The sequence below is a fragment of the Protopterus annectens genome, chromosome 13.part0, assembly GCF_019279795.1.
Source record: "Protopterus annectens isolate FY-2018-M chromosome 13.part0, PAN1.0, whole genome shotgun sequence".
NCBI lineage: Eukaryota > Metazoa > Chordata > Ceratodontiformes > Protopteridae > Protopterus > Protopterus annectens.
This window is the reverse complement of record NC_056747.1, coordinates 637,409,919-637,437,048: the sequence shown is the minus strand read 5'-3', so window position 1 is coordinate 637,437,048 and position 27,130 is coordinate 637,409,919. Positions and strand designations below refer to the sequence as shown.

Genomic DNA, 27,130 nt, shown 5'->3' with positions numbered 1-27,130 from the left:
GCAGTTCAAGCCAGTTTAATTGCTTTAAGCCAAGACCGTGGTGGGCCCTAATGAGGGAAAGTGGATAATTTTAGCTACTTTATTGCAGCAGGAGCCAGGTTCCTTTTGACTATTAGGACAGGAGTGGCATGTGAGTCAGCAGTAAGAAGGTGGTGGCTGGAGGGATCTAAAGAATCCATTGATCCTATAAAAGGAGTCTAGTTTCTGGTACACTTAATGGTGTGCAGTATCCATAACACCTAGAGGATTGCTGTGAGTTTCAATGACTGTTTGCTGACTTTATGGTAAGATTGCTTTTGATTTTGGCAACTTTTTGAGGTTAAAAGCATTTAACTTAATTTTCTTGGTGTTTAGTAGGAGGTTTGAGCCAGGCTTCTGCAGAAGGGAAAGATTTTTGGGTAATGTCTTGGAGCTTGCTTGTTGAGGCTGCGCACACAGAGTCATCTGCATACTGAACTAAACTAGCATGGTGGGTAGGGGGTCACTGATAAATGAAAAAGTTGAGGAACCAGGATAGAACCCTGAGGGACAACTTTAGTAACTGGTTGAAGGGATGAGGAGGTTTGTTGCCATTTTAATGGCTTGTTGCTTTCCAGATAGTTAACTAAGGAACCACACTAGAGTATTGTGAAAGTCCTATTGAGAGTCAAAACCAGCAGTTGCTGGTGCGAGCTAGTATCTAATGCTTTTGACAAGTCTAAGAACAGAACATGGTGGACACAAACTGACTATAATTTGTTAGTTTATTGTAAAAATGTATTGGAGCGGTAATAGTGCTGTGCTGGGCCAAAAGCCATACGTTTCTGAGCAATTATTTGAGATTGGGTATTGCATCAGCTGCATTTCTCTTGTAGAGAGGGGAGAGCATTTCTATTGGTCTGTAGTTAAACTCTGTAGATTTGCTGCTTTTGTGCAGTGGTATGATGCAATTTTTTTTCATAGTGGTGGTGATAAAAGCAATATTTTAAAATCTTTCTGGTTTTGAGCCTTTGTCTGGCCAGCTACTTTGGCTTTGTCTAGATCCTGTGTGTGAAGAGGTGGATGTGCATAGGAATTTTGCCTGCCTGAAGATCTTTTACCCTTCCAAAGAACAGATTGTAAATATGGAATTGTGTATCATGGCATTTTGTACTTAACCTTTCATTGAGAAATGTGGAAAATGATTGGCTTTACCTTGTCAGGCTTGTTTAACTGTTCATTCAGGAAGTAATAAAAACCTGTTCCACAGTGCCCAGCTTATGCATCCTTTTTGAAAGATTTTTCTTTAACTATAGAGCTACGCTAAATTTCTAAACTTTAATCAAAATGGGTTCAAGTCACTAAACTGAATGTTGCTAAAGGCTGTAAAACATGCATTGAAACCACACCACTCTGACCTGTGGATTTGAGTGCTGGTTACTTCAAAGTAGAGATGATGAGCTGGGAGAAGTGCATTTTTAGTGGTAATCCTGGGGGAGCTTCAGGTTGCATGTAGAAGACTGCCTCAAAGAATTATAGGGTCAGCATAAATGCGCATAGTTGCGTGGTAACAAAATATTGAACATTTGTAAGGTACAAATAGAGTTCAGTGAAGATTTGTCAAACAAGATTAATTGCTTAATTCTATTTAATGTACTGATTTCAAAACCGATTCTTAGCTGTAGTAAGAGCTTAGTATTGCTAAAGGCCAAGCATGTGTGATATCTGCATGCAAGAATATGGAATGTGTAGTAGAAGCTGTTATAAAATAATTTAGAAATTTGACTGGAATTGAAGTAGGATATGAGAACTGCACTGAGATTATAGTGCAGTGATGAGGGTATAAAATTTGTGCCACAATCACAACTCCATTGTTACCAGCGATAATGCACTTAAAGAATATTTTCTTTCTACCATTAAGAAAATTAGTATCCCATAGATACCATCTTGGGTATCCTGTATTCAAAGCATTGCAGTCTCCTGGATTGTTTACTATTGCGGAAAGCGTCTGGGGACCCAAAGTTGGGTTGTCTGAGTTTCCATGGCATCCCCCCAAAGACTTCAGTGGCTGGTAGTATGAGAGAGATGCCTTTGACCAGGCTGTAACTGCAGGCACCCTGCTAGTTTCACTCAACTAGCATGGAATCCTGTCCGTTCTCCAGAATATTAGGTACCTCTTCAAATATACAACTGTGTTCAATCCCATTGGTTGCCAAAAGACAAATTTATCTTGGTTCCACTTTGGCAAACAAACTAAGGAAACCACTAGAGGAATTAGTTTCTTGCATACTTGGCAGAACATGTGGGGCAAGAGAATGCAGATGCTTTATAAGCACATGACCAATGTTATCCTGATGCGCCTCTGACTTGCATACCTGCATCAGACGTCAAGGGGAGGTTTAGGACCTAAAAGAACCCCAGTGACTTGTATGATTCACAATCCACTCTTGCCCAAAGGGTGAAAACCGATTTGATTTTGTATTGAAGCTGGATAGGGAGGCAGCTTGGGAAACCCACCTGTTCTAGTAAACAAAATTAAGGAAATAGCAGAAATGGAGAGGTACCAAATGTATATGGTATAAAATACATATATCAGTGATGGGTATATTAAGCACAGTAGTTTGGATATTGGAAATGATTTGCCAGAAAACCACAATATTGAGAAATGGACCAAAACTGAGGCAAAAATCAGGACCTTCTATGTTCTGTAATTCTATTAAAATTTGGGCCAGACTCCCTAATGGACTCGTAGCTGGCTTTAGGCCCTTGCAAACTGTTGCTAGGGGCCCCCCAACCACATGTTCTCATTGTAACATTTTACTTCCCATTTAAGTGCACACACTTTTGTAACTAATTTTCATTTCCTTTAAAATGCAGTGATCTGTGATTATACAAGTATGTCAAACGGGTTTTACAATTTCATTAACTGTTTATTACTGGCATAATGTATGGATGGATAATGCTCTTGACCTAAATCATGCTGGTGGGGCATTCTCCACGAACATGAATATAGCCAGCCTAAGGCACCTACAATACCAGTTGCTGCTGGGGACACAATCCTTGACACTGTGGGGGCCCTGCAAAGTCTGCTGCTTAGTCTGTAGCTTTAATTGTTTTCCTCATTAGTCTCTATTTGCAACAGGACTGTGATATGAGCCTGTTGGGATAAAGCCAGTAATTGGTGAACATGTGAGCACTAGATATCAGTAGCCCGGTGTGACCGATAATGGTGCTTACCTTTGATTTCAAGAGCTGATGCTTCTGATCAAGGAGTTTTTTTTTCTCCTCCTCAGAACACCAGATTTGCTCAAGAATTCTGGTAAAAGCCAAAAATGGCAGAATAAAGGCTCAAAAGTCAGAAGCACATTTTAAATACTGCTCCAGCTCAAAAATAGAACAGTTTCCCCTAGTGCTTGACTAAACAGCCACTTATCTGGTATGGCAGTTGGCACTGCACAATGTTTCTATTTGCTGAAATCTGTGCAAAACTACTATTGCTATGGCTTATGCTAGTCTGTTGCATTGTAAGAATTAAAAGCTGGGTAAGATTTATCTCACTTATACAAAAACTAATGGCATTGCCATTACTTGTGTGTGGGGGTTGCACTGTAGGAAGATTAACAATCTAAACATATTTTCACTTGCACATGATGGGTGACTGGTAAGGTCCATCTTTGTTTTAGCAGGAAGTGGATGTGTCTGAAAACTGTTAATTGCCGTTTCAGTGCTTTACTCCGAATTCTTCAATAATTTTTCTGTGTGGAGGCTGCCTGCCTTCTTTTACCTTTCTGCGTGATTTCTGTCCATGTGCTTTGGCTAATCCTGGCACCTTAGAAACCCACAGTAGGTGAAATGGAATTCCTGCAGATTTCTTGTAGGTAAATGTGCAGTGTGTGCTTAAAATCGTTGACTTATCTGTATGCACAATGCCAGTCAGACAACTGTTTTTATGATACTAGATTTAACACTTGTATTTTATGTGCCATCATTACTTTAATTTTCTTCAAATATCCAAGCTTAAGAGGTGTGCATAGGAGGTAATCATCTTGTGTTTGGGCTAGAGACAATGCTGTAATTTTACTTTTCTCACAGACCTCAGAGCTGCTCAAAGGTTACTATAGCTTGTGTAGTTGGTGTACTCTCTCAAATCACACATCAGGTACATATAGGTGGCTAACTTTGGGGAGGTAGGTATGAGTAGGCATGCTAGCTATATATGTATATAGTGTATGTGTATTTATGGGTGTGTGTGTATATAACAGTATTGTATGTATAATAGCAGTTATTTGAAATGCATGACTATGGCCATTTGACCTTCTGTGCATCCCCATGGTGTTTGCTTGAGATAAAAAAAAAAATTCAGTGCCTTTGTTTGGGGGGGGGGGGAGGCAGATAGTATTGCCAGTAGAATTTGTGTATCCTTTAGTTTGTGAGCTACTATTGTCATCTTTGAACTTTAAGACTTGAGCACAATTTGTCTTCCTTGAAAGAAAAAATGACTTTTTTTTTCTTACTCGTGACTTGTTCAGGCCACTGCTGGATTAAAAGGTTGGGAAAATTCTCTAAAATGCATCTCCATGGTTTCTTGGAGGGGGTTCAATAGCCCTTTCCTAAAATGTTACTGTGCTATCTTGGTCAGGAAGATTGTGTTAAAAGGATGCAAGGAAATCTAAAACTGAACATAGAATTTCTTAGTCATACCACACAAGTAACTTTTGTTAAAGTACTCATTGGATGAAAATGTTTAAAAAAAAAAAAAAAAAAAAACTTTAGACTTCACATCTGAGCATATAGTCATGGCTTTTTGTAAAAGGTGAAGAGTAAGAATGTGAGGAAAAAATGTGAATGGTGTGGGGAGCTCAGTATGGGGTACATTAGGTGGGCACTGGAGGACATGAACGTGAGGGGAGTGAAGGCAATGCCTAGGGCACCCCCCCCCCCCAAGTACACAATTGCAAGTTGCAGTAATGTATCTTTGCTGCAAATGGCAACTGAATGTCCTGTAAGATGGGCCAGCATAGTGTGGAAATGTGCTGTAATGATGCAAGAGCATTGTAACTAAAGTTGGTGTGCTACGTCTAAAGCTCTGCAGCATGAGCTAAAAGGTTGCTTGGGAAGGGTGGGCATGTCTGTGGTAGTTGAGACACAAGTGTCCATGGGCCACCAAAATGCTAACACTGGCCCTGCACAGCGATTTTGTATGAACCTATACCCCTATCCCTTTATTGCTTATACATCACAACTATCACGGTACTACTGCTATGTTGGCTGTGGGTTTTTTAAGTGTCCAAAGAACATTGTAGCTTCACTGCATGTTACACTTTTTTGTAGTGACACCCAGTCCTAATAGCAGTGGTGATGTGTTTAATGAAGAAGCATTTCCTTTCAGAAATGTCTTTTTGCTCTATTCCATTTCCAGCCTACTTTCCCAGACTTCATTGTACCAGTTACATTATCAATGATATTCTCTTGTTCCTGTACTTGCATTTGTCATCTGTGTATGTTTTGTTGCCAGAGGTGCTGGAAGCTGTTGAAGACTTTGGGGGGGGGGGATTAGAGGGGTACTTGATCTAAAACTGGCAATTTTTTAAAACTATTTACTACTACAACATAGGTTCATTTTGAGGACACTTTAAACTTAGCCAGTTTCCCTTTTGGTGCTTGAATTAACATTTCCTGATTGGCGTTGCCTATCCCATGGCTGTTAATTGTATATTAGCCCTAGTGAGAGTAAATGTGATCATACTATAGATAATTTGAGGATACCCCCTTAAGAGATCAGCATTTAGGAGCTGCCTCTATCCATTAGTGGCATGAGGGGAAATCCTGGAGTACACTTTCTGTTGCCTATCCCTAGATTCAAGTTGCATTTGAATATGGACAGGGATGAGCTTTGTTTTACTCTAATGGATTCTGTCCTGGAACAGTTGTAACCTCGGATATATATATATATCCATCCATCTCTCCCCAACATTCAGTTTAGATACCTGGACTGAGTATTTGATGCCATTTGACTTACAAGACATCCTCCAACCTAATGCTGATGTATGCCAGACATGTCCCCTCTTAAGTACTCTAAGATATGGAGTATAGTGATGAATCTTTGAGGTGGTCCATGCAAGACCTATTGTGTACGACTTGTATCATTTTAGTAAGATATCTCTGAGGGTATTCAATTGCATGGGTCTGGACAGATGCATGCTAAAGTGGACACTATACAAAATGATTGACCTAATGAGGGCTTTGTAAAAGACTACTTCTCTAGATCTAGTCACAATTTGTTTATAAGCTGTGCAATATAGAAAGACTTTCTTATGACTCTGGGCACATGTTGGTCAGAAGTTGGGTCACTGTACACAAGTTCCCAAATGCCAAACAGCTGGGTCAGTTCTCAGGGGGCATTGTCAATTTGGCAGTTCTCTGGAGTAGATGACTTCCCAAAGGATACAATGTATTTCTTGGAGTTTCAATTCATGATTCTGGCACCAGTTATTTGGGACTAACCTTCCTGCATGATTAAGTAATTTGGGGATTCAATAACCGCTTCTAACTTGCAGTCATCTCACTTAGTTGGCCAATACCCTTTGGTATTTGCTTTTACTTTTGAGATGTATATGCCAGTCTCAGCACCAAACCCTGGGGGGACTCCATTGGTGACTGGCTTCTTCCCCTGTTTTGATCTCCTGCATCCTGCGAGCAAAAATACATGTATGCCTTATTTGATTCACCTTCCTGATTGTATTGACCTGATTTTATTCCTTGTATAATACAGCACCACTTGTTAGAATGTGTTTTAAATTTGTAGTTTGGAACAATGTATGAACCAGTAATGACAAAACTACCCATTTCAGAGCATTTCAACCATAAAAGGCCACTCAAACTTCTGTCATTAGTCCACCAATATCAATAAATATGCAAAATCTCTGCAGAAGTCCTCTAAATTCCACATTAAAGGGATCAAGAGGTTGCTGATAGCAAACAACTTTCATCTACAAATAAAGTGCCTGTTGCCCTTTTAAGAATAAATTGCCTATGCTACATTAAAAAATAAGCTAGTAGTTTTGCAATAGGCAAACTGATAACCGCAATAGTTACTAGGTAACTCCTCCAAAGGAGGACATTCATAGGACTGCAGGCATCCACACCCCTTTAAAGTACAACACAGTACAGTATCAGCGCTCCATCTGCATACTGTGGGAGGAGAACCACAGGCTTCTGCATCAAAAGCAAGTATACTACCTGTTGTGCTACTGACTATGTAAACAGCTTGGCACAAGTGGCACTAAACTTCTCTTCCCCCTGAAACTCTGCTCCTTGTAAAATCCACTTGACGCTCCACTAAATATCTCCACTTTGCAGCACAAGAAATCTGGAAAAAGCCAGCATTTATTTTGGGGGGGGGGGCAAAACCAGGAACACATTTTAAATATTGCTTGTATAATCTTAGAAAGTTGCTAAAATAGTGTTTTGTGTTTCCTGAAAGATAGGAAGACTGAACTTTTAAGGGCTATCATTATTTAGTGAATCCAGTTCTCACTGATTTGCCAGAAAACCACAAATTGAGGAACAGACCAAAAATAGGAGCAAATATTCTGTGAAAATCTGGACAATTGAGCTATAGACTAAACTCCCTGAATCACAGGTGGTATGGGAAGAGAATTCAGGCTGTTTGAGCCAGAGTAAGAATAACCACCAGGTACACCTAACTGGGCATTTTGCATGCACAAGCCGCATAACTCCTGCAAATAAAAGAACAAAACTCTCCTTAGTGGCATGACTGGCTCTGGCAGCACCAACAGAGGAAGCACAACTCCTGTAACATGGAGCAACAAGAGAACAAGAACAGCTAGTTTAGTTAAACTTCTGCATGTGAATCCACATTGGTGTGAAAACTCCCACTTAATTTTTCCTGACCGGTCTTACAGCTGTAAATGTTTGGGGGCTCCCCCTGGCTCTATGGTTCTGGCACCCATGTCCTTTGCAGGGTTTTACCAGTTTACTGACTGCTAAGCAGTTCTGTAATCTGCTCATAAGAAATGTGCATAGTTATTTTAGCAATGCTTACTGTTACTAGAGGGCTCTGATCACCCACTAATGTATCCCTCTACCACTGGCAAACTCTACCATTGTCAGATTATAAAATGCCAATGTTTTATGACCCCTTTCCTGTTTGGCACACACTGACTTGTGCTGAAAGTATTTTACCTCTATCAGCACAAGCTGAAGAAAAGGTTGGCCATAATTTGAATAGATGGCTGTCTATTTTTTTTTAATGCAGGTGCATTGTTCAAATTTCTTTGCGTACCACAGTTAACTCTTACTTTGAAAGTCTAAATTAGCACTGACAAACTTAGCATTTTCAGTACAGCACTGACAAACTTAGCATTTTCAGTACAGTGGTTTGTGACCAAACAAGGAATGGCAACAAGACTAGCACAAAGCTGTTAAACCTGTTGCACATTTGCATTTTCCCTTGGATAATGTTAAAGGAACAGCAAAAATTCAAGCAGGTCTGCTTGTCCATTTTCTCCATCCTTTGGACAGCCTTGGGAAGTATGGTACATTGATACACTTTCCATACAGTACAATAGTTTAAGTATTTTCAGTCCCTTTTCTCCTGTAGATTTTCCGAGTGTTTCATAGGAACTACTGCATCTTCTCGACTCCTGCTTTTTATGCCCTTCAGCCACATCTTGTCTGCTCAGTATTGTGCTTGTTTTCCCAGTTTTCCTTGCACAGCACTGCTTACTATATTTGCTTATGTAATGCAGAAATGCCATAATCAAGGTCCCGAAGATTAATAAACTAATGAAAAAATGGTGTTTGAAACCAGCGTGTCACTGTTTGCTTGGTAGTATAACCAGGCTCTTCCTTACCAGTAGTCAGTGCTGGATTGTTTAGTGTTGGATTGTTTAGTGTATCTGGAGTTGAAATGTTTCAATAGTGCATGATTTTGGATTAATGTGGAAATAGAAATGGCGGAACATATTTCATACATGAGCCTGGAGCTTTAGCCCCATCCCTCCCAATTTTTACTTTTATTTAATTTGTTTGACAGGAAAGTCCAACTGTAAATTAAAACCCCTTTTCAATAGATACATATGGAGAAAAGCTCCATGTTTATATATACAAAGTTATAACAATATCCAAAGCATCCAATAAAGGAATTTAACTGCCATCTCAAGATTTAAACTGCACTGTGCACTACACATAAGTGACCATTTTATACCAAATAGTTCTGGTGGTTGCAGACTTGCAGTGTACAATACAGATATTTAAAGATTTTTTTTTTATGTGCAGAATTCTCATTCCTGTTCCTATGCATGAATGTAAGGGGTGCCACATTTCTGATTTCCCTCTAGCTTTAATAAGGCATGTAGCACACATCATGCTAACATTTCCTTTGTAGACTGGAAACTGCTCATGTACTCTACCTGTTTAAGGACTGATGCGAAGTCTGTGGAAGATGTCTTGTCCCATGGATCATCCTCCTCTGGAGGGATGCCACAGGAAAGCATAAAAGACCTTGTAAACAGTATTGGCGCCCCCTAGCTGATGGAGTTGCTTCCTGTCTCACTTGGGCAGTTCTCTCCTTGTGTGTGGCATGACAATGGTAAATATGTTTATACTTATAGGAATTGTAAATATTTTAGTTCTGTAAATGTCAGACATTAAATTTATAAATGTTCTTTATTTAAGTTTAAAGCTTGGTATTCAGTCTGATGCTCCTTATGTAAATTTGTCAGGTGACAGCTGCCTTTGAACTTGACTGATCTAATTGCTTGCCTAGAAAAGGCACTGCTAAATTGGAAGCAGTTGTGAATAGGTGTCATCTTCCTGTCTGCAGTAAAGCTAGTGGAAGCTTCATACTTTATTTTTTTTTCTTTTTCCCATCATATCCGCTGCTGAACTCCAGGAGTAATTACCTGTAATAAGGTGTCAGCAGTACCTGACAGATAAACTACAGATTTTTCTGTCTGTCATGCAGGCCGAGACAAATTCTTCCTCAAAATGTGAGAAGTTAGTCTGTGAGCTTTCCCTTCTCTTGATTCCAGGGCAAGGAAATGAGTTTTATAAAAGTACAAGCCAGTTCCTGTCACAAGACTGGCACTAATATTGTAGGAAAAACTTTCTTTAAACAATGTTTCCACAACAATGTCAGTATGTCCTAATGCCCATTACTACAAAGCCATGGGCTTGGAGAGCAGCTTCTAGATTTTACATTTTCTGATTAAATTCTGTGGAAAGTTTTGTAAAGTATTACTGACAGCTTGACTATGTATGGGGGAAAGTGATAAGTCTACTTGTTACTGAATCACTGTCTTTAATTATCTTTAAGAACATTAACAATTGCTAGAGTTGTTTCCAAGTGTAAGTTTTTTCAGTACTTTGCCAGTTTGCAGTATTTAATTGGTTAAATATCTGTGTATATTAAGAACAGATATAAATCTAGCCATCTGTGTGGCAGTAAATAAGCTGGGGATTGACCAGAGCTATTGGACAGGTAAAAGGCTTGTAAGGTTGTAGAAGTTGTAGGATGGGGTCCGAATCAAATTGTACCACTGGCTACTTAAGAGTAAAATCACATTTAAATATGAATAAGGGTGAGCATGTCTGTAATGGGTTCTATCCTTGTCTTGTGAATTGAAGCTGAATGCTGACTGCTGCAGCAGTTGTATAGATACCAAGGCAAGGTGATCAAGCATTTAATGTATGCATCAGAGAATACTACTACTAGATGTAGCCTAGGAATGAATTTAACAGCAAAATGGATGAATGGGGAAACTAGTTGCTTGAAGCATAGATGTTGCACCTGCACTGGCTGAGTATCCTAGTATTAGTGGATGCCCGAGCTGGTATTCTAGAAATGATCAGTTGCCTATAGGTTAAGTGCATTTTTATAGAAGCGCAGAATATACTAACAGTGAATTGTGTAGATATGCAAAGTTACACTAGTATCCATATATGGTATAAAATTCAGATGGAAGCAGACCACAGGCCCTTAGTTTATTCAGAAAGCTTTTGCAAAACACCTTTTGAGAATGGCAGAGTATACTGAGAGGAAACGAATACAGACCAGGCAAGGCGCTACATATATTAAATGTCTAGTTCACACTTGCCAGAGAGACATGGAGGACCTTGCCGGAGAGACCTGGAGGACCTTGCCAGAGACATGGAGGACCTGGAACTTGCCGAGTTATCAGTGAAGGTAAACAATTTGGAGATCTTTCAATCGGATAAGTCAAAACATGCAAAGAAAAGCAATTAAGGTAATACTTTGGTCAGGGATATGCACTCTGCACAAAACCGTGCAGAAGTGAGTTATGTAAGCCAACATCTCAACATTCCAAGGGAAGAAATAGCATGCAGTGTCAGGAACAGGTAATTTATATAATCCAGAAAGTACAAATTGTGGTTTAAAGAAGCCACATATGTTGTAATCTAAACTCAGACCAAAGTACAATTTCAAATGATTAGTGCATTAGTTGATATTTTGGAACATGGAATACCCAATATTGAGAGTGGTTTACAAAGCAGGCATATGTGTATGATTGTAATCTCTGCTTGAGCAGAATTCCAGACATGTACTATCCCATCCAGTCTAACTGTAGTTGATGGGACAGAACTGTTCAGTTAGCAAATATCTGCAAAAGGTATCAATCTTGCAAACTTGGATTATAGAAATACTCCACTGTAGGGACTTGGTCTCTTTTCTTTCGCTCAGTTGCTAATGGACAAAAGATTGAAAAGCAAGTTGACCCTTGGCTACCTTACTGATGCCGCTTTAATATAAAGGAAATGTACTGGGAAGTGAAATCTTTCTCCAGCTTCCTTTTCTAAGAAGAAAGGCAGAGGAGTACACAATTTAGGTGTCGAGGTGTACCAATGTCCAATTTTTTTCCTTTGTGGTAAACGTAGAAATAAATTTCCATCCAGAAATGTCTCGGAGCAACTAGAAATGCCGCAGCCACTACATTTGGAATTCAGAATACTGAATTGTGACAAGTCACATTAGCCATGCTGCTGTTAGAGCTCTCCTAGAAGGAATACTGGCTGTCCAATGAGTAGCCATATAGATCTGGAAGAGCAAAGACGTGGACAGGTCAGCAGTTGACTAGAATTCTAAAGAATGAAAACTGCATCCAGAGATCAATACTGAAATCCTTTCTCTAAATTTTGAAGCATTCTTATGGCTATTAATTTCTAGCTAGAAAAAGGGGTGCAGTACATGTAGTTACTACTAATTCAATTGAACTTTATAAGTGATGTCTAGCTAATGGAAATTGCATGGCATTTTGCACACCTTGAAGTCTCCGACCTATCTATGGTGTCTGGGCAGCCTAATGCCGAATGTACTTTAATGGATGCAACCTGTATGTGGACTACTGTGGGTATATTGGTACTTTTCTGTTATTGGGGCAACAGTGTCAACACGATCCTTAAGCTGTAATCTGCTTTGCATATGCGTTGACCGGATATTCTATTAATCTGTTTAAAGAATGAATTTTACAAGAAAAAAATTAACCTTATTCCCTTTTATTGATATCTGGTTAACAAGTATGTGAAAGAAGTAGATTGCAGCTCAACGGTCACGCTGAAACTGTTAGTAACTCGGAGAGAAATACATAAACAGATCTCTTCACACAGAATATTTTCATGATTAACTATTGTTTTCAAACATGTCTGACACTAGAAATCACGATGTTGTTGAATGAATGCCACTTAACACTGTGACATCGTTGACGGTTTCTTTATTCAAACTGATTTCTGTCCTCTAAGGGGCTAGTGCTAAGTTGTTCAAATGACGTGAAGATGGCCAAGTACGGTTTTTTTTTTTTTGTTCCGAAGTGTTTGCAAAACACAGCACTTGGGATTGGGTTTAGGCTTCACATGAAATGTTTACTAAGTTTGTAAAATAATACATACACGAATTTATAAATACAAGGGTTGTTCCCCTTGTCATGGAATCCTTCTCAAAGCACTACATGACACTTGAGAAAAAGAAACCGCGTACTACCAAACAGCTGTTTCTAGGATGACAATCGCATCCTTTCAGCTGTGTTTATGGCTCAATGAGTGCATGTGCACCCCCCATGTATATTTCTACATTTCTATTGTGTGTATAGACAAAAGGCTTGACATCAAGAATTTATTTCCTAAGTATTCTTTTGACGGCCAAACGTAGTCACTGTGGCTGAGGACCTCTGAATACAGTGTGTTATGCATTTCTGATGTTAATCACAACCCTTTTTACTTAAATAATTAAAATTACATGTATAGTATGTATCCAAAAGAGAAATACCTTTCCTATTTTACAATTTCATCAGAGAAACGCATGAAAGTACATTCCCAGCTGTCTAACCACATTTCAACTGTTGCCCCGATAACGGAAAAGTACCAATTTTTTAAATCCTTGTGCTACTTGTATAAAATTCAAATGCTTTTGAGTCAGTCTATAAAATCCAACTGCTAATTTGTATAGTTGCTTGAATAGCCTAGTGTTGGAATCAAAATGGGATGTTGTAAGTAGGCTGCGATGGTGAATTAGCTAGAACTACTGGAAAGCTTGACTTGAATGTTGGGTTGGTTTGCTACATAAAATATCTGCATATTAATATTCTTTTGTGTGCTTGTTGGGCAAATTACTGAATGCTGCTTTTAAGTATATGTTGCTATAATGCCATCCCTTTCCCTCAATTGGTAGATAAGAGGTTGAGCTGTTCAGTAGCATGCTTTTATTGTAAGAAATTTGGATATCCCCTGGAATGTGGGACAGGCTCTAAAATGGGAACATTGTAGATATTTATCTTGTAAACTTAAAGTTGCTAGAATAGATTGGCGAGTTTGCTGAAGGATATGAAGTCTGAAACAAATGTATGTTGCTTCAATCCTTGGTGATTTGTCAGAACCACAAATTGAGGCACAGATGAACAGTGGGGCAAGAATCTGGATATTCTACAAAAAGCTGGACAGTTGTAAGGTATACTAATGAACCTTGTTCATTTGGATTATTCCCATGTACAGAAGGGTATAGTGGGTGCTTTGGTGCTGGAACTTATAAGCATGAACCCCACTTTAAATGCAGTCATTGTGCTGTAGTAATATCATACAGATGGATTGTGCAGCTTAAATTCTGGCATCCAGTACGTGCTGCAAGTTGCTCACTGTTTGGTTTTAAATTCTGTCTCAAGAATATATATAGTTACAGTAAACTTGGATAACCAGAACTCAAGCAATCAGAAAAGCTGAAATATAGTACTGTATGAACAATTCAGTTTTTCATGTGCTGCACTTTTTCCCCACACAGAAACGTACCTTACATTTTTTTGTTTTAAAAAGGAAAATACAAATTCCCTCTTCCCAACCTGCGAACAAGTCACATAGCTAAAATGTCAACACACCCTCCATACTCAGTTTGCATCGGATTGCACATTCTCTCTGATCTTTCACACTCCAGCTTTCATACATCACTTGATTTTTAGTCTCTTCTGCTGTCATAGGTTCACAGGTAGGTACTAGGCTATCAGCAAGGTTCCATAGCTTACGCCACCCAAGAAAGTTATTTTCCTGTGCCACTGTCCAGCAGAGACAAAAGTGATCCCCGGGGTGTATTTCCCATTTCCCATCCACTCAAGATTTTTCTTGAGTGCTAATGAAGAACTTTGCTTGACATAGATGGGTAGCTTGTTCCAGAGTATAGGAAGTCTCTGGGACGGGAATCTATCCCTCCAGCATGTCCTGTTTATTGTGGTGACAAGGTTTAGGTCCCTAGAGCATGTAGCTCAGAGGGATTGGGATTTCTTTAGGTGTAGCATGTCCAACAGCTCTGGGTTTGACGTAGCTTTACATGCTAGGCAGAGATCACCTCAGAGTAGGCAATATGCTACGGAGTAAAGCTGGAGTCCTACATGCATTCACGGTCTCTTCAATTGATTAAATTCCAATCCACTCAGCATGCCACTGAATCATTCCGCATGACACGCTTTCTAGCAGAAAGCAAAGTTAAAATACTATTCCCGCCAGGCTTTTACTGTATTTCAGTATTAAAATGAAATCCATAGTATTTAGGGTATAGTGTGGTATAATCTAGGGTACAGTATTTGTCAGGTCGATTTTTAATAACTTTCAAGCAACCAGAAACTAATTAATTATCTGGCATCTATCAATCCCCATGGGTGCCATTAAGGGTTTACTGTATTTGCTGTAGGTAATCTGCATCAAAACCACCAGGTTTGACACTTGGCAGTTTCTAGTGACAGTGCCTTATCCCCACTATCAATATCAGCCCATGCCTTTTTAACTTTTTTTACATATTGCTACAGGCAGATTGTACCCAAAGAATGTGGAATTTGGATATGCTATGAGTAGTAAAAGTACATGAATGCTCTTCAGATCAAATATTTCTCTTGCATTTGTTTAGCTACAGTTTCCCTGAGCCTGGCATGTGTAGTTTTAGTATGTCCAGTGTTCACTAAAACAGCAAAAGTTGTCTTTTTGAAGAGCAATATTTCCTCTCTACTGAATTGCTACAAGTTGTCAGTTTCTCTGTACTGTAAGCTCACACTCTTGAAAACCAGCTACTGCTCATGTTAACAAGTTTAAAGTAATTAGTGTCCTTAAGTGATTTACTCCAGTGATTTGAACTTGGTAGGATCTTCTTCACAGCAGCAGCAAGTGTTGTGTAAAATGTTTATTGCTAAATAGCTTTTAAATAGAGTGGTTTGTAGTAGGGTGTACTCTGTCAATTCTAACCTAACATTTTTCTGTTTAGGTTGTATAACTTAATGCAGGTATGTAGGCTGCTTATTTACTGGGTGATTAGAAAAGGCCATGCTAAATCAGTCAACCTACTTTAGGTAATTATAGCAATACTGGTGCACAGACTAAATGCTTTGCCATACCCGTAGCAACGTTTCTTAGTTAGCTACTCTAATGAACAAGCAGTGGCTATAGCACTCTGAGCAGAAACTTAAGCCAGTCAGTCTCCTCACTTTTTTAATTAGAAAGCCCAGAATTGGAGAAGTGAAATCTGCAGTCTCTTTTCTCTCCCACTAGATTGGAAGACTGGAATGGAGTATGAGATTACTGATATTCCTTCAGGCTGTTTGAAACCGACTGTAAGTAAAAGTGAAGATGGCTTGATCCTTTGGACTACCTATAATGGCTGCTTTGTCCGAATGTATGTAAGTATTTACAGTTCATGCTTAAACTAATTTTTAATCGGGTGAACTTTGCAGCTATGCCCCATAACACTGTCTTAAGTGACTTGGTCAGAATTGCACAGTGTGAGACTGAGGGAATAAAATAAATAGCATGCCCTAGCTTTAACCCTCTGCTCTACTGCTAGAATAGAAAAATACTGTAAATAAGCACCTGTATTTTCAGATATGATCTTGTGAACTTGGAGCATATTAACTTTATCCCTAGTACCAGAAGATTGAAATGGGTGACCAAACTGATGCAAAAATGTGGTTCATATTTCTGCAGAGGAAATCCATGAAATGCAAGATCCAAAACTTTTTTTTATATACCAAGCTGCTTAATCCCCATTCAGTGACTTAAACAATTTTCATCCTGTACTGACTTTTGACCCATTAATTTTTTTTTGAGGTGTGTTTTGGGCAGGCTTCCTTGAAATGTTAGTCTGTTTATAATGCTGTACTGTGTGGTACAGTTTGGTTTGGCCGGCTGCTGTGCCAGGATATTAGGAAACTTGCCAGTATCCTTTGCTTGCTGTGAAAACTAAGTCCATTTGAGTGAGACTTTCTGAAATAGTTCTTAACTGCTGTACTGAATATTTGTAAGCCTAAAGTTGAGGGTGTACTGTATTACATTTATGTAGTAAGCCTTTATATAGTATAGTGCTTTAGTTTTAAGGGCAATCCCATCCAGATATTACAGGTACTTCATGTCAACCTAAGAGTGAAATATACAAAATCTTTGCTCAACGCTAGTCTTTCTCTCTTCTTTTGCACTTTTTTGGTTGGATTTCTTTGCTTTTGCAGTATGTTGACATGTATAGCATTTGATCATTGCAGAAGGAAGGTGTAGCTATATCAGACTACCAGATCTAGTGTAGGGCTGTTTCTTTCAACTCTCATTGGCTTCTGTTTGCTGTGTTCTAGTTTTCTACCAGTGTGCTTTCACATTCATGAAATTTCACTTTATAGCGAAGCAAACTGTGATCTCCTCATTTAGCAGCACCAGAAGTTTTAAATCTGGAAAGTTTGCTTTTCTTCAAACATTCATTTAATGTAACTCTGCTTATTGTAATTGAATCTAACTTGTTCTAAAACAGATGTACATTTATAGGTCTTGGAGGCTGAGAAATTTGAACAAGGCTGACAGAATATTGATTCTAGGCGGTACAGACTGTCAGCTCACTTGAGTATAAGCTATGAACTTTACATCATCTAGAAACTGGCTCGAATCAACAATTGGGGTTGAAACAAAGTACATTGCAAAATAAACTTGCATTGCCAAAGATGAGAGAGAAAACTAGAAGGCACTTTATCTCATTAGCAAGACTGGACTATAGTAAATGTTCTTGGTTCTGTGTAGCCTGTTAGCATAAAATTGCATTGGAGAAGCAAAAGCCTTAAATTTGGAGATTTGGGAAAACTTAAGCCAAATGCCCTAGGCACGAGTTTGAGAAGATGGTCCATTGCACATTAACTGCATGTTGCCAGAAACCTGAATTCAGCATATGGAAAGGACGTGATAAAGGAAGTGCTACTGATCTCTAGTTATCTAGCATATCTGCTAAGCAGATATTTAGTTTTAGAAAGACTGAAGCTTTCTCATTGTTGGCATTGTATCACTGTAGTGCAGACATAAAGCAAAATCTAACCATGTAATATCCCACATAGATCACCGTGACTAAACAGTAATCCCCAAATAATTTGGGGGAGCTAAGACTTCAGTGTCTGAAGGGTTTGAATCCTCCCCTTTTAACTGGATTAATCCACAAGCAGGTACAGTAAGCATGCTTCTAAAAATCCCTAACAGCACAATGAGTGCTGTTGACATCAGTAACGTTCACTAAACTGGTAATTTTGGTTACACTTGAAAATGATTTAAGCCTGAACTGGACTGATACCCTATGTTTAGTGATGCTCTTAAACTGCGAATAACACTGAGCTGCTCAAGTGGGAAGCAAACCAGCTAGAATTCAGTAGTGGTTGATTTTTCAAGAAGGGGAGGAAGTGGTTGAATAAGTTTTTCTACTGTAGTGCTTTGAAACAGAAAATTCACTAAACATTCTGTGGCAATTGGTCCTGAGCTGTACACGTTGTAAGACAAATGTGTGAAATGTTAATACTATGCTGATATGCAAACAGTCTGAATGAGCAGCTCTGTTTTTAGACAACTTTACACAACTTCAGCTCTAGTTTATGCTGGCATTTCTTTGTTCAATTTTAGAAACCTGAAATGTGTGAGAATCTTTCATGTGTAACTACAGCTTATTTCTGAATAACTTCATGATCTAATGTCTCTTCCATCCATTCTCAACTGATTGGGAGGGTTCCCCTAGATTCCCCCAGGAGGATGTCTCCTGAGTTTATTTGTGTTAATGGGGGGATGGTTTCACTGATTTTCCCCTCCCAGAAGGAACTGTATTCCTTAAGGCCTTCAGGACTGACCCATCTACCTTGATGGTCCCTCTACCAGCTCATTGGCTTGACCTTGCAGACTTGGAAGGAACTGGACATGGTGAAACATTTTCCCAGAAACCAGACAAGATTCTAGTCTTAGCCACCCAGTTGTAGCATTACCAGGTTACCACACCTTTCAGCCACCAAACTTGGACCGAAACACTAAGGGCAGAGGCCTGTCCATATTCATTAAGGATAGCCACACCTCCAGGCTAATTGCTCAACATAATGCATCCGAAATTATCCAAGTGCAACTAACACTGGGCAAGACTGCAATCCAGGTTGTAGCTGGTTACAGATCCCCCACCATGCCCCAGGATTTTATTTCTTAAGATACTGGAAAATATTAAGGTACAACCCAATACCTTAATTACGGGCGATTTCAACTACCTACCCCTCCATCAACTGGGAAAACCATTCTTGTACCAACTCATTTGCTCAACGTTTTCTGGAATTCATAAATTCCAGTAGCTTGGATCAGCTTGTCCACACCCCCACCAGAGGCAGCAATATCCTGGACCTGGTCATTACCAATATGGGTAACTGGTGTTCCACGCCAGAGGTAAACTCCTTGCTGGTCAGATCCGACCACAAGCTAATCACCCTAGACATCATATCCCACCCCCCCCCCATTAAGGAAACCACCGTCAAAAGCTACTCTAAAGCCAACTTCATGCAGAAGTGGCAAACTTCATGACACCCATGCAGACAGAAAAGAGGTATGACTGCTGAATCTTACACAAATGCACTGTATAAGCACACAAACGAGTGCATGGATTGAGCCATCCTCAACAGAACCAAGAGGCTATCCTGCACAAAAAAAAAAAAAGGAAGCCAATCTGGTGATCCCCTGCCATAAACTCTACAACAGAAGGAAGAAGCTGCTGAAAGAAATTCCAAGATTGGAGGAACTCCCTGGTCAGCCTCGGAAAGAAGCTGAGATCCCTCATAAAATCCTCCAAAGCCAGTTATGCAAATAAAATTGCCACCAATTCCAAAGACAACCACAAAGCTTTCTACAGCCATGTCAAGAATCTCAATGACAGCACTCTGATCTGCTCTGAGGTACAGCACAATGGCACTAATATATGGACCCAACCGATATTGCCAACATCTTGGCAGATGGGTTCAGTGCTAACGTTACCCCCCTCTCACCCTCCAAAGGGCCCATCCTAATATCTGAAGAATGCAAAGCCCCTGTAATCACAGATGAACAAGTAAAGACTGAACTCCAAAGCCAAGAACATAGCATCCATGGGACCAGACAACATCCCAGGCTGCGTACTGCATGAATTAAAGAATGAACTGGCACCCTACCCAAGTACCTGGCACCCCACCCAAGTACCATATTCAATTATAGCCTCACCTCAGGCAATGTGCCTACTGAATGGTGCACCGCAACAGTTATCCCACTCCACAAAGGGGGTGCCACCACAGACCCTGGAAACTACCACCCCATTAGTCTGAGCCTGGTCTTCAAGGCCATGGAACGTATCATCTTGGAGCTTACAAACAGACAGACATAGGTAACCTCCAAACCCTGGACTCCACTCAGTTTGGGTTTGTAGAAGGTAGATCATGTCTACTAAACTTGATTGACTTCTTGCAGTCACTGGAGCTGTAGATGAGGGCAAGGTAGTGCACATCTTGACCTCGCCAAGGCTTTTGATACCATCCTCCACTCTGGAATTACAGAAACTCACTAAACTGGGCATAAATCCCTGTGTCACAAGGGTGACCAATTGGCTCACTGACAGAACCCACAGTAGCCGACTCAGTCTGACTTCAGACCAGTGATGAGTGGAGTACCACAGGGTTCAGTCCTGGGCCCTCTCCTGTTTGGTATCTACTTCTCTGAAGTGCAGGCCAACACGGAAGGTCTTTGGATAACAAAGTTTGCAGATGACTGCAAACTAGGAGCCATAAGAGAATCTCCTAATGATGTAGACATTCTACAAAAGGGCCTCTGAGACGTGCTTGGTATCAAAGTCCATGGCCTCAAGCTCATTGCCAAGACGTGCATTGTCATCCCCTTTGGGGAAAAACTCTGTACCCATGAACTACCACATAGGCAGTAGCTCACTAAACAGTGTAATAAGAGACCTTGGGACACAGGTGGACAGTAATCTCTCCTTGGATAACCACATCACCACAGTAGTCACAAAATCCTTCTACGTGGCACACCTAATCACAAAAGGGTTCCCCTCTAGAAAAAAGGTCATTGTTCCTCTCTACTCATCCCTCATCAGAACCATTAGAGTACAATGCCCCATTTGGCATGCATCTCACAAGATGCCTACAACAATTGGAAAGGTCAGAGAAATACCTCACTAATGGGGATTACTGGCCTCAAACAGATGCCATATGCAGACCTCTCAAAACTCCAGCTGTACTCAATCACATATCGCCTACTCAAGAGGCGATCTCTGCCTAACATACCAAGCTATGTCAAACCCAGAGTTGTTGGACATGCTACACTTAACCCAATCTCTCTGACCCACACTCTCCAGGGGCCTAAACCTTGTCACCACAATAAACAGAACATGCTGGAGGGATAGATTCCTGTCCCAGAGACTTCCCATGCTCTGGAACAAACTACCCATTTATGTCAAGCAAAGCTCCTCATTGGCCTTAAGAAAAGACGGCTGGATAGGAAATAAAAAAAAAAAAAAAAAAAAAAAAAATCACCCCGGGGATCACTTCTCTGGCACTGCTTGACAGGGGCATAGGAAAATAATTTTCTTGGGAGGTGAAAGCTGGGGAACCTTTGGCTAGGCTTATATAGGCTCCAGGGCTGATAGCCTAGTACCTACCTATAAGACGGGCCATAGTGGAGCAAGGGTCTGTTGGTGGATTCCACTGTGGTGGTTGCAGCAAATATAACATTCAGAGCTCTTTCCTAACAGCAGAATCCCATAAATCCATGGATACTCAGTTGGCCTCCCCTATAATTCCTTTCTGACTTGGCCATGTGGCTACTGTCCAACACAGCTAATGGCACATTGAAGAGCAGGTACTGGCATTGACATGCTGGCATGACTATACATCTTTGGCTTTTGCTAAGCATTTTAATGCCCTTTATCAATGCATCTTATGATGGGTCCACCCTTTTATTTGGATGAAAAGTGAATGAAATGCTGTCAGCAGGCTAGCAATACCCTGTCTGCCATTGATCTGTTTTTTAATATTGGGTCATTTTCTAGGAGTCAACATTGGCAATAAGCTTTGGTTCCATAAATCACAGGGTTTTCTGATACATGGTGACAGGCCCCCCAGAGGCAGAGGGTTGGGAGTAATCATGGTCCCCCCCCCTTGTGGCAGAGGTGGTCCACAAAACAAAGGGTTTCTGGGCCTGGGCCTCTTCACTGAGAAACCCTTCCAGCACTTCTGAAGGGTTGCCAGACTGCTGCACTGTGGAGGTAGTCGGGGGCGAGTACTTGTCTCGGCACCTCACTGCCTGGACAGCCATCACCCAAGCTACTTGGGTTCTCTGCACTTGAGTTTATCCCCTTTCTTTCCCTACCCCACTTAGAATACTTCTGATGTCCCACCCCTGCAAAGGAAAGCAGCAGCACAAATCGGAAGGCTGCTAGACAAGAGTCCTCTGGAAGCTTGCTGGTCTGCAGAGATCTACTGAAGTCTCCAAAATTTTTCATCCCAAATCAAAATGGAGACCTTGGAGGCCCATTTTAGACCTCTGCCATCTGAACCAGTATGTGAAACTGACTAAATTCCAGATGGTTATGGTTCAGTTCATCTTGCCTCTTTTTTTGAGGAAAGGATGACTGGATTTGTTTGGAGCTTCAGGACCTATGATATCATGTAAAGATAGCCAGCCAGTCTAGAAGGCGGTTCTGCTATTTCCATTTAAGAGCCCTGCTATTTGGTCACACCATAGTCCCCTGGGTGTTCAAATGCATGGCAATGATCATAGATCACTTTGGACTGCTAGGGTTCATGGTATTCCTGTATATGTACTAGTTCATAACTGCTTCCACCAGGAAGTTCAAGCCAGAGGTGCCTTGTTCCAGATTTGCAACCAACTAGAAATCAGTCTGTGAAGTCCAAATTAACCCGTGGTCAGACATGAGTTTATAGTCTTTCTTGAGTAAGGCTTTCCTGACTCCAGAAGTGTAGCTGGCTGTTATCTTATCTTTGCCTGTCCTATGTGATATTACATTTTATATAAATGAAAATAAATCATACCGATGCCATCTTAGTTGCAAGCATATACATTACAAACCATGCCGACACAATTGTAGCTGCAAACATACATCACTTGTAGCCAGTTATTGTAAACTTGCATAACTCATTCAGTTCCTGCCTTCTTTTAAATCTTGTTCCTCCTATGCATGTATTGATCCCACACTTCCCATTTTTTCCTATGTAACTTGCTCCTACCCTTTTCTAAAGATCCCAATTCCCAGTTTTTCTCCATTACTATCTTCGCTGCAAGTAAAGTTGGCTTAGGCTTTGATTTCCATTTTCTAGTAATTGCTTTTTCGGCAGCCACCAAAATTAGACTCAGCAAGGCCTTGCTATGTCTAGGCAATTGATTCTGTATCATAGCTCCAAAAACTTTCCTTAGTTGCACCAATTTGCTTAACCAGCATCTCCAACAGAGCAGTCTGCAGGGAATCTTTAAATTCTGCCAACTCATTACCCTCCCAAAAAATCTTCCCAGTTACCTCTTCCTCATCACACCTCCAACATTTGCAGTCTACCTGAGGAAAAATTCTTGAGTCTACTTGGGATACAAAACTACCTAATGTACTTTCAAGCAAAGATCCTAAATCTTCTAGACTTATTTGGGAAATGTAAACTTAACCCCCCACTGTTTCTTTGCAAGTTGCTTATCCAATCCTTGATTTATAGTTATTGTGCAATATTTTGTGCTGCAATTCCTTTCTTAACGGTGACTTCTGTTCTAGATTCTGCTAAACTCTACTAGTGCTGGCCTTTCATTTAGGACCCTATTTCTTTCTCTCTGCCTGTACTCTGCCCTTGATGGGGAAAGCAATCTCTAACCTGCAGTCTTAAGTTCTTGGTGTCATCCTATTGTATTGCCTTTCCTCTCTAGTTATTTGCTCCCAATACCTTTGTTCCTTTGTCAGTTTTCTCCAATAAATTCCAGACCCTCTTGCCTAATTGCAGTCCCTATCATCAGAATCTCCTTTCTCAATTCCCATGTTGGCTTAGAATAGAATACTTGCTACTTTATGAATATATTCTGCATGATTATTCTCCTGGAAGGTCTGCATCCAAAATCCCAGTCTCTTGTTTCTTGAGCTTCCCCATTTCATATCTTTCCACTTTGGATTATAGTTTTTCTTGTGCTAGGTATAGGAACCTTAACTTTTTTGCTTTGAAATGCCCCTTCAAATCTGGTAATCCCAGTCTGTACGACTCTACTCTTGCCATCTTCCCCTGCTGGATAAAATCCTTCAAATCTTTAATTGCTATCCAGAGCTGCTCTGGTTGATAAAAATATTCCTGACCTGTATAAGACTAAAGGGACTAAAACATTTTAAACTGCTTGCATCTGGCTATCAATATCCATGTAACAGAGCTTCCATTTTCTCAGTTTTTATATTTTTAATCTCTTCCCACATACCCTTAGCTGCCACACTGGAATCATTTTTAATCCTACGCCTAAATACTTCATTTTATAATGTCCCCATATGTATGGATATTGCTGAACCCATTTATATGTGGGTATGTAATTTACTGTTTTTGCCTTTGTTTTCGCTTAAATGTATATTGTAAATGCCCGTCTATTACTTGTTGGAGCTTTTCTCCTCTAGCTTCTGCTACAAAAGGGCTACTTTAGCTCAGTCGGACAATCCCAGTCAACAAATGTAAAATAAAATAAAAATGTTGCATCCCGAAAAATATTTGGAACTGTCTTAATACATTTCACAGCACTATAATGTCCCTTTTCTGATTTTGTCCAACATAAAATGTCATTTGCATATAGAGCCAGCTTTTCTTGACTACCATACCAATTGCATCCTTGAAGGAGTCCCTTATTTTCTTTCCCAATGGTTCTAAATATAATGCAAACAAAGGGGGAGAGGACGCCCCCTGCCTGGTTCCCCTGGTCTGGCCGAGATTATCAGAGGACCCTGCCCACTTTAAATTTTCACTTCCAATCCCCTGTATATCCTAATCAAGCATATCATTTTAGCAGGGAATACAAATGCTTCCATTGCTCTGCTCGGTCCCAGTTTACTCTGTCAAATGCATTCTCTCCTAAGACCCACCAATGGTAGTATTTTCTTACATTCTGCTTCCCAGTGAATCAATGTTCTGTTAAATGTTTGCCTCCCCTCCACAAAACCACTTTGATTCATATCTCTCAATTTTGGCATCATTTTTGTCACTTTCTCCCACTATAGAGTGCTTTATAGGGCAGCTGCAGTGGTGCAGCGGTTAGCATGGTCACCTCACAGCAAGAGGTTCTCTGGCTCAATCCTCTGCTGGGGGTGCCTTCTGTGCAGAGTCTGCATGTCCTTCCTGTGGTCACTTGGGTTTCCTCCCACATCTCAGACATGCTGTAGGTGGATTGGACACTCTAAATTGGCCCTAGGCATGAGTGCGCCTTCTGTGGAAGGTTAGGTGCTGGGCTGCAAACTCGTCACCGTAAACTCCACTGCCAATCATAAGCAGACAGGTGATCTGCTGTGGTGACCCCTAACTGGGAAAAGCTGAAGGAAGAAGATCAAAATTATTTATAATCATTTTAGTATTGAAATGGGCCTGTGTGAAGCTGGATCTGATGGATCTTTACCCTATCTAGGTATTGTAACTACCACTGCTTTCTTCAGGATGTTGGTACTTCTCTTAAAATACTGTTAAAACCTTCCAGTTTCAGTTTTTTCCTTCATTTTTCCTTCATAGCCATAGTCCTCCACAGGAATACCATCTATTCCGGGGGGCTTTCCTGGAGGTAAAAATGTTGATATATAACCAATCTAATCTCCTCCTATCCTAACTCTTGGTAATTGAGCTGCCTCCTACATTGAACCTTGGTATATTTAATTCTTAAATATTTCCATTTGTACCTTTCTTGATTTCCATGTTTCTCTGCTTTTTATACAGACTTTCATAGAATTTCCAAAATATTTCTAATACTTCTACAGGATCCCTTGATACAAGATCCCTAAGCTTGGTGATAGTCCTTATGTACTTTGTTGCCCAGGTTCTAAACGTTGTGCTCTATAGAGTTAACAGTGATCTTTGTAAACTCATGCATATTGAAGTAATACCTTGTCTGTTTAGCGCTCTGCAGTTGCTACTCTTCTGTTTGATTTCCCCCTATTTTGCAAAACGTTCAGTCCGTTACTTAACCATATCTCCTTCATTTTCACCCCATTTTTAAACTCATTTTATCCCACTCTCTAGCTATATTTTCAGAAGACATTTCTATCTTCTCTAATAGCTCTTGAATGATTTCCACTACCCATTCTTTAAACTCCTTTCAACAAATTGGGAATGTACACGTGTCATTTATTACCCTGTTTTTATTTAGTTATTGGTGCATTTCAAGAGCTTCAATTAAATGCACAGGTTCCTGTGAAATATAAATTCTGTCTAACCTAGCCAAGTGTTTGTATCTTGGGGAATGTCAATTCAGTCTGGGCTCGTAGCACTGAACTGGCATCTTCCATGCCAAATATTTTCATATTTCTTTAAATCTACCCTCCTTAGTTATATTTCCCTTATGGGCCCCCCAGACACATCTTCACTATTGCAAATCAAATTCCAGTCCCTACTTATAAGGAATATTCCTTGCTGATGGCTCATTTCTCCCAGAATTTGCTTAAGCTCCGTTATAGCAGTTTTCAGGGGAATATAAATGCATGTCAGTGTAATCCTTCTCCCTTGCCAGTAACTGGAGCTCATCTTGCAATTAATGCAAGTACTCTTCTCTTCCTTTGCACCAAGTGTTCTGCTGAATAACCATCCTGAAATACTTCATTATTTTTCCAAGTGTCTCCTGTAGCATAGCTATTTGCACTCTGCATCTTTTGAATAGTTCACTGCTTACTCTTGGTATTTATCTGTGAGACTATTAACATTTAAAGACATAGGAAGCATGTATTCTTGAAACTAATTTCCCACCTTATGTACAACTGCTTTGTCTAGTTTTGGCTTGTTGCACACTTATACGGTTTGGCAGGTTAACTTTTTATACGGTTTCTTGTCTCCTTTTGAGCCTATGTCATACCTTGCAGAACTTTTGTTTTGAAAACCCTCAAATAATACACATACCCAATACTTCTAAAACCTATTAACTTTAACACATGTACATATTAAAATATTGAAGCTTTATCCATCTAATAGGAACAAGTGTTTGAAACTGTCACACAAACTCTAGCCTAAAAGAAAGGTTATCCATGCTAAAATGCATGGTATAGCCTGTGGTTCTATTAATTGCAGTCTGGTTTTGTCTTTATAGCTCTCATCTGGTAAAAGACTTGAATGCTTTCAGAGAACATTTTTTTCTAAGCCAT

At 40.0% G+C, this 27,130-nt stretch overlaps 1 protein-coding gene across 1 annotated transcript in view; it reads left to right on the top strand.

The window, feature by feature from the left end:
• Nucleotides 1–27,130, top strand: part of LOC122787549 (zona pellucida sperm-binding protein 4-like) — a 403,617-nt gene that overhangs the window by 36,357 nt on the left and 340,130 nt on the right. Inside the window, exon 2 of the mRNA XM_044054323.1 lies at nucleotides 16,015–16,142. Within this exon, the coding sequence (XP_043910258.1) occupies nucleotides 16,015–16,142 (128 nt within the window). The remainder of the gene's footprint in view (nucleotides 1–16,014; nucleotides 16,143–27,130) is intronic.